General features: G+C 39.4%; 1 protein-coding gene across 1 annotated transcript; it reads left to right on the top strand.

Moving 5' to 3' along the window:
- Positions 1 to 11,418: 11,418 nt before the first annotated feature.
- LOC108028144 (cell death protein rpr) lies at positions 11,419 to 12,314 on the top strand. Its single transcript, XM_017099801.3, has one exon. It carries the CDS (start codon positions 11,630 to 11,632, stop codon positions 11,825 to 11,827), a length of 198 nt encoding a protein of 65 aa, XP_016955290.1. The 5' UTR covers positions 11,419 to 11,629; the 3' UTR covers positions 11,828 to 12,314.
- The last annotated feature ends 192 nt before the right edge of the window (positions 12,315 to 12,506 follow it).

Raw genomic sequence — 12,506 nt, 5'->3', positions numbered from 1 at the left:
TTCGCTTTTTTATTGTTATTATCAGAGGGCTCAGTGGGGATTCTAAAATGTATATAGCAGAGCGTCTCAAAAGCAGCTTAACTCTAGCCGGAGGCCAGCAGACCAACAGACAACCCTTCAAGTCTATGGCCAGGACCTGTTGTCCTTCGAGCTACAAATAGCCATGGATGCTCTTCTAAAGGAAACTGGGTAGATTGAAATTTATTGGAAACATTATTGTTAAAATGTTCAGAATTTAGGAATTAGAATTTTTCTTAATTTTTCGTCTCAACTTTCCCAGAAGGTAAAAAAGTACTTAATTTCTTATAAATAATTTAAGTTCCCAAACAGAGTATTCTCGTTTCACATAATGTTTTTATTTTTATATCTTAGTTTTTTTTTCAAATTTCTATATTTAACCAGCTGAACTGTGGAAATGTTGTTATTTATTTTTATAATGCCCATTTCTATTTGTTTATCAACTTTGGCGATGCCTTAATGCGCTTTTATGTTGAGGCGAAGCAAATAAACGAGGGTCCATTAAGTGTCCTTAAAAGGGATGGGAGCAGAGTAAGGTGTACTTTTCGTCCTTCATCCAACTCCCACCATTTTATTCCCACCCACTATTTGTAACAATTACGGAGCAACTTAAATCGCAGGAAGTTTTCTTCTCCCTTTCTGTCTTTTCTCATAGCAACTAACAAATTGAGTCGCATCAGGATTTAAAGCGTTGCTATTTGCTCCCCAGGAATTCCCTTCTTTTTCCTCAAAGTTCATCTGTCAAATGTCAAGCATCCTTGCGGACTCGGGATTGTCCTGCGTTTACATTAACTAAATTAAGTGCTCGTCTTCTTTTTTCTTGTTGATACTTAGCCTCCAGTTCAGCAATCTTTTTCTGTTTCCCGCTTGGTCGATGCATAATTTGTTAATTTAGCAACGGCTCCTTGCCCCTTACCAATCTTCGATGTCCTCGTTTGGGACGCCCGATTAATGGAATCTGGACAAGGGTGATGTTTTGCCATGGTGAGTAAATTGGTTAATCGGATTGAACTGTTTTTTTTATCCACTTCGAGGAGGAGGTTTTGGAGAGTGGTTTTGATTAGGCGAGGTCTCTTTTGGAGGGTTTTGAGGTAATTGCAGTTTTCCAGGATGAGTTAAGTTCAGATTAGAAAGCAATTTTGGGTTGATTTAAAATATGTGATTACCATTTGTAATTTAGTTAACTTTTTACATTTTATAGGCCCAACATATAAAGCTTAAATTTAGGTTTCAATATGTAATGCTGTATACATCATCTTCCCCCTATGCAAGCTTGATCTTCCTCTTGCCACCCCAAACACTTCCGTTCAAAATGCTAATTGCAAATTAATTGTGCGCTGCATCTAAAAACAACAAACTCGAGTGAACGAATTGAAAAGGCTTTTCTAAATAAGGAAAACAAAAAATGGAAGGAAAAACAAACAGAGTGGAAAGCCGGGGACAGAAAAGCTTGGCAGGCGAGGCCCAAATAAGCGTTAAATGTTGCAAAAATAACAACCCAAAAAAGGATGTTCAGGGGAGGATATGAAGTCCCGGGAAAACACTTGTGGCCAGCAGCACACACATGTTCCCCACTCAAATGGCGGATTGGAAGGAGTTCAGGGACTCTGGCAAAGCAAACAAATTAGTCATCATTAGCGTTTGGCCGGGATCAAGGCTCAGGACTCGGGGCCTGCGACTCTTCGCTCAGCTCGGGCAGATTTGCGTTAAATAAGCGCACTTAATGCGATTACAAAAAAACACACACTGCGCACAACAAGAGCAGCCACAAATGTTGTACTTTGGAGTATGTAAATTCTGCAAACTGAAATATCAAAAAAGGAAACTTGAATCTAGCAAATTGAAGTCATAAGCGTAAAAGCGCATTTCGAACAGTTGTTCTCAACAAACGATTGACTATCTAATACCCTTTATACTGACAAAAAACTAATGTATATTTTTTTTTACTAAATTTTTTAAACGACTTTCTGTAGGTTTAAGATTACTGCAAAATATTTCAAAAATATCTAACCTTTTTTATACAATTGAATACTATTCAATAAATATTTTAGTAAAGAAAAAAAAGAAAACATATTTCATTTAAATTGTAATTTTCGACGTCTATTTTTATATACGTGGGCATTACACTTTGCAACACGAACTACCCGCTTGAAGAGTATTTTTGAAAAACCTATATCCTGTTTTGGGCAAGGACAAACTGACAAATGCAGCCGGGAACGAATTTCACTTTGAACCATTTGTGCATGAATGAACCTGTCCGGCAACATGACCAGGGCAATTACACCCGAAGAGAGGCAGGTGGACGTTGATTTTGGATTCCTTTCATATAACGATGGTTATTGAAAAATACTTCGGAAATAGCACCAGATAGGGAGTCTTTTGAAATCAGAACCTGAAAAGCAGTTACCCAAATGAATAAACGAATTAGGGCTAGACTGTAGCCGTTCAATGTAGTAAATTGTTTACCTAATTAGTGAACAAGCCTACCTAAAAGGTAACATATCTTTTCTATTAAAAAGTAGTTCAAATTATTTAAAATTAGGATTATTCTTAGCTCAAGCATTGAATAAAAAGGATAATGACACAGGGCCACTCCCCAAACCCATTTAAATTAATTTTTAACTCCGCAGAGATTAACAAATGTAAAAACCTCAGAGCTGGACTGGTGGGGTCTAATCACCATGACGAAGCATCCTCCCACTGCTGAAAATCATGGCAAACAGGAAGCCTCAGCTGCGCTCTGAGCCCCGGCGGTACTTACACATGTCAAATGTCACAAAGCGCATTCATAACGCGAAAAAATTAGCCGCAGCCGAGTAAGAAAAATCCACCCAATCAGCGAGCAAACCTCACATCCATCCTATCCCAACCCATCCAGACCAACATTTAGCAGGAGCAATGGTGACGAACTCGACCCTTTTGGTCGTCAAGCAGCTGTCATAATGATGGACCAAAGTGCATCATCAGCGGCAAAGGCAGCGACATTTGTTAGTGGGTGGGAATAAGTTGGGAAAAGAATGGGCTATCTGCACCTTTTAGACCACCAAATACCCAATAATTAGTATAACATATCTGAAAATAGAATAGAGATTTTCTTAGACTTAGAAACACGGTTGTTTCTGTACTTCTCATAATATTAATTTGAATACAAGACAATATTATTATAAAAACATAATATTTGCGATACATGGAAGTATAAGCTAAAAACTTAATTTTAGTGGTGAAATTAACTATTTGATCTAGGAAGGACAATTAAAATGTAATTTTAAATGAATGAATAAATAAACGTACGCATATTGAAAAGCGCACAGTACCAAAAATATTCAGCTCCCTTTAAAAAGTACCCACCATAACCATATTAAATGTTTTCATGTTTATATTTTTTAGTAATTCATTTACATATAAAAGTAGAAAATACTTAAAGATCCTAATGTTCCCTAAGTTCTTCAAGATGAACCATATCTATTTAAGATCCATTTATTATTATACTTCATAAATTCTTCTGCAGTAAATGAATTGTTTGAAACTAGAAGATACTTTTCACAACCCCAAGGTCTGAAGGACCCTCCAGGTAATGGGTACCAAAAAAGCTCGCTCGCTCGCGCACATGGTGCCCAAAAGCTGACAACTCCGGCGAGGCCTTTGGCAGGAGGCCCGAAAGAACACAGGACTACGGCGACGGCTTCGACATGGGAGCAGCGGGCATAAATTACAAAAAGCAATTACAACGCCAAAAGCACACTCACACCGCGCTAATCATGCGAGTGGGCGGTGGGAGGGGCGTGGCAGCTGGCGCAGATGCGCGCCACCTAGCGCTCAAAAATTGCACACTAATTGCGCGCAATTTGTGCGGATAGCAGCGTATCTGGTCATTAGCCTGGGCGGCACTTAAATGCCCGTATGAGTTATGATGGTCGGGGCATCTCAAGGGACCTCCGGAGGAAAAGGTCCTGGCTCTCGGCGCTTTATTAGTCAACGCGCTGGACTTTTATCGCCTGGGCGGGACTTAATTACCACGCACAATTTATAGGCCGAAAGGGGCGTTGAGCATTTTTAATGCCGTGCGCACCGAAAAGTCTTAAAACAATCATCAAACTGTGGAGGACAATTAAAATTAATTTGATTGGGGGCTTGCACAGAAATGATGGTCAATATTTACATAAATTAATGTGAATATTTATGGGCGAGAAAAACCTTAAGGTAGGGTAGACCATTTATTATGATATAGGTATTGAATTTATAGAGTGTTAGCATTTATTTCGTGTGTTGATGCGATATGACATAATAACAAGGTGGGTGAAAAAATTTTATTTAACTCACTTAATTTACAAGTTATTTAAAAAATTTTAGGTTTCCATATTCCTATTATTGTGTTTATATTTTATAAAAAATATTTTGAGGGTCTTAACTTAAGTTAAAGGAAAATGAAATGGCAACCGGCTACAGCTTTATTGCCTTAGAAAATTATATTGATGCTTTTGTCATATGCATATCGCTTACTTGACCATGCAAGAAATAATACTTTTACGACCACTTAAGCATTTAAAACGTATTCCATCTTGATTCACTCAGCTGGCTGTGTTTTAGTTTCCTCGGCGCTTTTTTGTCCTGCGAATTTAATGCATTGCGTCAAAACGCCATGAAATATGCAACACATGGCGCCTAATATTGCCTTTTATATGGCTTGCCACACCCCCAAACGCCCCTTTCCCGCCCGGTTTTCTTTATCTCCTGCATTTACCAGTCGAGTTTTATGATTTGAGCTTCTGTGCCAATGCAAATGGCGCATTAAAAAATTTGCAAATGTCACGTATGGGAAACTCTCTCTTATCAATGTCCTCAGACTGCCTTCAGTTCTCGTTCTACACAGGAAAAAAAGTTTATTTATCCTTTTTTAAGTGTTTTGGGTAAAAAACTAAAAATTTTAAATAATAATTGCTATTTTTTTATTTATTCAGAAATCCTATAAGACATTTGATATATATAATGAATATACATAGTAATATTTTTGGTTCCCATTTCTTGCCGTGCTTATATCTCCCAGTGGCAAGTCGTAAAAGATAGCTATAAAACTAAAGGAGAAAAGCGTCGAAATCAAAGTATATAAACCCTGTATACCCTCCTGCTACCAGTATTTTTGACTATTTCTTCACACACTCGGCCATAAAATAGATAAAAGACGAAATTTGAATAGGATCACGAGGATGAGTATACGAATTTTGGGGTTTGGGGGTCGCCGGACTGTCTGCCACATCCTCGAATAATCCATGCAGGAAATGGTTAACGATACCATCCGAAAGTGTTTTATTACCCTGGGCATGTGAGAAGGAAGACTGCTTCAGCTCATAAATATAAATTAAATTATATAATTTATTGTAATTCAACAATTTCACCCGGCCCACGGAAGCAATTATCGTAATTTTCTTCGCTTTTGTGTGAGACTCTACTTTTATTTAAATCAATATCATAATTTGTTGCTCGGCAAAATGAAATTAAATTTAATTGCTCGGGTTATTGATGATGGTTGGGCTTATTAAGAATGCTTACCCTCGCGTCTGGTCAATAACTTCGGTCGGTTAAATGGGTAAAAAATAAATCGGAAAAACGTTTTTAACAAATTGGTTTAGATTGTTGAGCTTACCTGTTAGTGCAGGATTAAGATGAATTCTCTGTTCTTAGGTGAATTAGTTCTCTATTTTGGCTTAAGCATGTAAGTTATTTAGATATTTTGCATATATTATAATTTTGGTTTATGTTTTTCTATCCAAAATGCATAAGTATTAAAAATAAATTAAATGTGAAAAAAAATATAGTCATTTGATGAACATTTATTGTTGTCAATTAATAAGGCTGTCTTAATTTAAAAGCGTATAATTATCGACGTAACAAAATACTTGCTATACCAAATCTCATTTTTCCTAATTATTTGTACGTGACTAATATGCATCGCCCATGCACATCCATCAGTTGCCCCGTAAAAATAAATATCTGCATGATGACTGCCCCACAAGACAATCAAGTAGGTGCCTAACCACCGTTTTTATAGCCCAACTCTAATTTCCACACGTTTACACACCCGAACCGAACGAAAACTCGCAGCATGACTCATAGGCGATGTAAAATCCTCACCCCACTTCTGCACACTTGACTACTGCCCATGGGGAAAATATTAGTGCAACTAAGACCAAAGGCAAATAATGACATACGGCAAATAGGACCCACATAAAGAAACCCCAAAAAGAACACCGGGCATGTCGATGCACGCCGAGAAGAAAGAAATCAGAATACCCATTCTGAAAACCTTATCTAACTATAAAAAATCTATGGAAAAGGGGCGAAAATTACTCAAATAAAAAGAGAATTTCCACTGACATGTTTGTACAAGTCGAGCAGACCGACAAATCTTCGGTGGGCAAACAAAAAGAACAATCAAATAAATTAAACAAAGGCCGAGGACGGTGCAAAAGAAGGGTCTCCAAGTGGATCGCAGGTCCGAAGGCAATCTTATCGGCATATCAGTTTTCCGTGCCCCACCACTCCATGTATCGCTTTTTGCCCCGGGTGTACGAGCGGAGAAAGGAGATACGGCAGGGGCAGGGGCAGGGGTCGAGGACCAGTGTCCGAGTCCCGAACACAGTTATGCACATGTTCTACCCAAGCCGCCAGACGGCGAGACGATCATCAAGCCCCCACCAAGCCTGCCCTCCGAAAACCCCAACCACTCGGAATCAGCAGCGAAAAACAAGTGAGATTTGTGCGGGACTACCGACTAACCGATACCTCTGGATTGCATTTTTGTAAGTTATTATTAACGGGTTATTAAATAGGATCTTTAAACTGATGGGTTTTATATAAATTAATATTAATAAAGTGGTATCCTATAAACTCTTTCTATAAACGAAAGTAATGACTTTTATATGTGGAGTCCATAAAATAATTTAACAGATAGATAGATCTTTTATAATTTAATTTAATTTTTATTTTATAATTTATTAACTTAATTCTTAAACGCTGTTGTATCCAAATTTGTAATTAGTATCTTGATATCTATTATACCCCCGATCTCTTCCCATCTTGGGTACCAAAACGGAGAGCACACCGGCTACAAACAGTCGTTAAACAACATTAAATGGGTCTCGTTTTGGGCAGTGGAATGAGAGCGTTGCGCGGAACCCCGTCCCCATCCAGCGATGTGCTCGAGAGTATGACTCATCCCGGGAATCGAGTCTGGGGTCTGGGTCTGGGGCCTCGGGTCTTGGGTCTGGGAATCGTAGCTCCCTGGCGGCGGGCGCTTTAAGCTTCCGACCAGACGATCGGATCGCTGTAGATCGGCGCGGATCGTCTGCCTAAGCAGCCCTCAATGACAGGCGTTACAAAGCGAGTGAATAGAGGGATAGGGGCCTCGAAAAGGTGGGGAGTGAGTTAATGACCCGAGTGCTACGGATCACTTGGCAATTGTCTTTGTTTCTTCTTCCCAGGTCGGCTTTTCTAAATGGGAAATCAAATAACACAAAATATACATTTCTGACAAGATCGGAAAGCGGACCCAACCAGACCACCAGTTGGGATCATAAAAAATTAACACAAATTAACGAAACGAAGCCGCAGCAGAAGAGATACACAAACACCGATGTGTGAGAAATTGAGAGTTTTCGAGATTGAAAACGTGCGGGGGCCACAAAGAGATGACAATTTTTTGGGGATTGCGCAATTCTTGGAATCAAATTGAACAGAAGAAAGGGGGAGGAGGAGCCAACCGGATTGTGGAAATGAAACTGAGAGGGAACACTTAGTATAAATGATTACGGTGACCTAGTTGGGATTCATTCATGCGTATCTGTATTCAGAAATTTAAAGGTGGTGGTAATTGGATACGGCACGAATTAGGTGTTAATATATTTAACCGAAAACAGCGTTCTTATTAGGAGAGATAGTAATAATGGCAGTCCAACTCACCGACTGAACGGAATGATCTAAAGCTGCAATTAAATGTAAAAAGAAAAAAATTAATGGTTGGAACAAATAAGTACAAATTCGAGAAAAAACATATGTATTTTCAAAGGATACTTATTCTGAAAGGAATAAAAGTTATTTGAATATTTAAACGTAGTATTTATATTTCAATATAATTTAGAATATATTATTCATATAACATCATTGCCTTTGATTTTTTTTTTAGTCTTGATACCCTACGAAACGGTACATTTAAATAAAAGCAAAAAATCCCAAGCAGTTGCGCAAGTTATCGCACTGTTGATATTACTCATTAGCATTCGTGAATGTTACGAATGCTTCTCATGCATATATGGTATGTGTAAGATATAACGTTTTGAGGCAGTCCCAGACAAAGACCGAGACACGTCAGAAGATGGACCGAAAAAAAACTGATGAAATTATCGCTAAAAATTTGCTTTCGTTTGGGAATATCTCGTGAGCTGCCTCATGAAGCGTAAAGTGAATTTCTGGAATCCCAACCAGAAACGGGATCGGGAAACTTCCGGGTAGATCGGAAACTCGATTGACACACTTCCCAGGAATGAAAACCACATCATGTGGGTCATTTGACATGCAGATTGAAAACTCAATCGAAGGAAACGTAATCCAATTGGACAAACTCAATAGGCCACAAGACACAAGTTAAACTTAGAGTTAGACAATTAGCTATGCAAATGATATATGGGCTCTGAGGCAAGTCAAAATTCGTGTTTACTTGTTGCAACCCCAGCAGGCCATGAATAATTTGAATAAAAGATGCAATAACGACCCGCATGAGAGGCAAGGAACCGAAATCTTGAAATCCTTCGGGAAAATCAAAAGTAAACATAAGCCGAGACATATCTTTGAGCTTGAAGATTTCGCCTCATTGGGCAATTACAAAATTTAGATGGCTATCTCCTGGAAAGAAAAACAGAAGTAAGACTGTGTTAAAAGTACTCAAGAGGTTGATCGTGGAACTAATTGACATTCGAGAGCCTCAATTACTCCTAATGCGCAAATTACGGCTGGTTAAGGTAGAGGGCACCCACTTAAGGGATAATGCTGGCCATATTTGGGTTAGCTCAAGACCCTTCCAGGCTCCACCCCCTTTGGCAGTGATTCAGCTACATCCGAAAAAAGGTCCCAACCTAAACTCCGCCCCAGAAAGCGAAGCAGACCCAAAACATAAATTCCCAACGCGAACCACATTGGTCCCCCAGCCGTGTGAAAGAGAGGGAAGTGCCCATTTTTGGCTTCCTCTTTTGGCCCGCTGGAGCATAAAACGCTGTTAGGAAGCAAGCCACGCCCAGCCCTCCCGGATTTATATATGTTGACGCGAGCCCGGAAAGAAAGACCCATGAAAAAGAACTACGAGGCAAACGCCGCTGTTGTGCGACTGGGACGGCGCAGTGAAAGAACGAGAGAGAGCACGGCAAGGCAGAAGAAAGCAGAGTAGTTCCTTCAACAATAGACCTAGACAGCGAGCTGGAGAGGTGGTCGCCGCAGACGATGACGCAGAACATCCCCCAAAGTGGTGGCTACTCTCCATCGCAGTGGAACACTTGAGACGCACGCCGTAAGATTCGGCTGTCTGCCCGTGTGGGTACAGTGGCACGGCTTTGTGGGAGGAGTTTGAATGGAACTAGCAACTCATCCGGAGATCAGGGGGTAAAATATTTCGAAAATGTCTGTAACACTTCACAGATTTTGGGAGGATATATAACCATGAATATAGGGTATTACTAAGAATATCCTCTTAGGAGTAGTAGATTTTCATCACTAAACCTAACTATGACTAAGAATAATGGAAAGGTTATACGTCATAAAAGAGAAAGTTTCAATTGAAATAGATAAACAAATAATCACCAAACATGGGAGATATAGGAATTATAACTAAAGTTAGTTTAAGTATTTAGGAAAAAGGATCTGAACGAACATAATATAAACGCGTAATAATGCCAATTTTAAATGATTTATGATATTTACAAATAAAACTTCCTATATAATCTTGAAATCATTGTTCGACTACCAACAGAGCGCCAATTAATAATACTTTAATCCGCAGTGAAATTTCGTGTATTATATAAAATGACTTCCAGGGAAAACATTCATATCGTATCATATCATACCCGACGCGTTCCGCTCTAATGAAAATAAAAATTGCACAGGAGAAATGAAAATGATGAGACGAGCCCATTGTTGTCAATATACTGTATGTGGCATATATCCCGTAATTTATGAGAGGTTGTCATAATTCTTGGTCGGAAGCCTCAGATGATTGTGTAAACACTTGTAGAACGCGAGGTGCTGATAAAGAGAGCTATATCTATGTATCTACGGCAGGTGGGCTTGTCGAAGAGAACGGGAGGAAAGTAAAATAAATGGGGACCCATCCTTGCCCACTTGCCCATATTTCAAAGTGATGCTGCCTCCCACACGCACCGCTCTCTTTTTCTTACCCTCATAGAGGGTTGATTTATTTTAGTTAACAGGTGGCAATTAAACAATATAAGCTTCTAATAAATAATAAAAACTACTTAACATTACATTTATTGTAAGAGATGCACTAGGTAATCATAAAAACATTACGATATTATAATATTTTTCGGACTGTCCCTCTATGATGTATGGTATTATTAAAGGTTACCCAATAATTAGGTAAAACGTATTCATAAACGTATTCATTATATAGGCGTCGTTAACTCCCCTAAATATAATGAAATTTTGAGTTAGGCGCCAAAATATTCAAATAAATTTTACAAGATTTAATGGGATTTAATTATTTTTAGTATAGGAAACATGTTTCATATGATGTTTTTCCAAATATAAAAAATGGTACAACGATTGAATGTAAAATTCTTGATTTCGCGGATATCGATATGAAACCCAGTAAACTGATGTATTTAGTCCTTAAAAACCATGATACAAGGTTTGGTCAAAATTCATAGAGCTATAGCTCATATATGACCAAAAATTCTGAAGGCATCTTAAACTTCAGAACCGCAGTCCCTTTCGTATCTCTTCCGCCGTCGCACTCCTTGGTGGAAAGCGATTGTCATGCCCCGACGATTCAATACAATTAATATGCTAACTGTACTTCTCGCCGCACACCGTTACAACAAAGGCGCTGCCAGCAACCTGCCAACAACAACCCGGCCACACAAAAAACACGCCTGGCAACAGGCGCAAGGTGGCCCCGCCTCCCGCCCACACCAAAAAATGAGTTCTTTTTTGGGAGCTGCGAATGAGGCGATGTCAACAAAAATACCAAAACAAAAAAACGCCAGCCGGAGGGCCGGAGAGCGAAAGAGGTCCGAAAAGAGAGCAACCACCGCCAGAATGGCAGAAAAACAGAGAACAAGACGGCCCGAGAGAACCAGGTATAAATAGCCTCGGAGCAGAGCTCAGTATATTCAGTTGGAAACCAGCCAGCGCAGCGAACGCACCTCGAAAGTATCTGAATCTGAGTATCTGAAAGAGCGAAACCCAGAACGAAGTGAACGAACTTGAAAATACGAAAGCGACGTGTGTGTGCCAGCAACAAAGAACTAACCCGATAAACATCCATTGTGCCGAGGAGAAAGTCATTGAGTCACCGGCAATTGTGTAATTCCGAGACCAGCGATAACCCACAATGGCAGTGGCATTCTTCATACCCGATCAGGCGACCCTGCTGCGGGAGGCGGAGCAGAAGGAGCAGCAGATCCTCCGCCTGCGGGAGTCCCAGTGGCGGTTCCTGGCCACCGTCGTCCTGGAAACCCTGCGCCAGTACAGCCCATGTCGCCCGAGGACCGGCAGGAAGTCCGGCAAATTTCGCAAACCATCGCAGTGAGGCGTTCGAATAACTAACTACCACGGGGGAGATCCAATAGTCCAGTCCAAAATCCAGAGTACAAAGGAAATAAGCATGAGCCAGCCCAGATCACAGCCATCACTCAACAGCCGACGGCACTCGATTTCTACAGCAGTCAAGGATACAGGCCAACAGCATCACCCACCCACTCTTAGTTTACTCATCAAAGCGATTGTGATAATGGTTTTGTTTCTATACAAAAAATCGAAAGCAAAATTTTTAAATCCTTAAAAATCTTTTTATTTCCCCAATTTTGTACGGTCATTTTTTGAAGAGAAAAAATAATTTCTTTAGAAATAATTTACACTTAAAGCCTATTTAAATGAATTACCACTGTACTAGTTTGTAAGTTCTTTTGTAAGCAAAGTTTTTCTAAGTTTTTCTTAAGAGCAAAACCCAGGAAAGAAAAAATCGAAGCATAGTTGGCTAAAAATTGCATCAATTTTTTGTCAAACAAAAAGTCAATAAAAGAAAAAATACAAAATTAAAAAAAAAAAAACAGATTTCTCATTTATTGATGGCGGGTAATTTTTCATCTCATTTTCAGGGATAAGAAGAAAGCACACGATGACGCAAAAGATCGGTATTTCGTGATTTTAAAATTTTATTTCACCGACGGCAAAAAGGAACTTTCTAGAAAACCGCATTTTCATTTTCA

This window comes from Drosophila biarmipes, chromosome 3L, assembly GCF_025231255.1.
Source record: "Drosophila biarmipes strain raj3 chromosome 3L, RU_DBia_V1.1, whole genome shotgun sequence".
In the NCBI taxonomy this organism is placed as follows: Eukaryota; Metazoa; Arthropoda; class Insecta; order Diptera; family Drosophilidae; genus Drosophila; species Drosophila biarmipes.
The sequence above is the reverse complement of the archived record's forward strand: the minus strand, read 5'-3'. Positions and strand labels throughout refer to the sequence as shown.

Coding starts and splice junctions, on each gene's coding strand:
- LOC108028144 (XM_017099801.3), top strand. CDS start 11,630: ATGGCAGTGGCATTCTTCATACCCGATCAGGCGACCCTGCTGCGGGAG.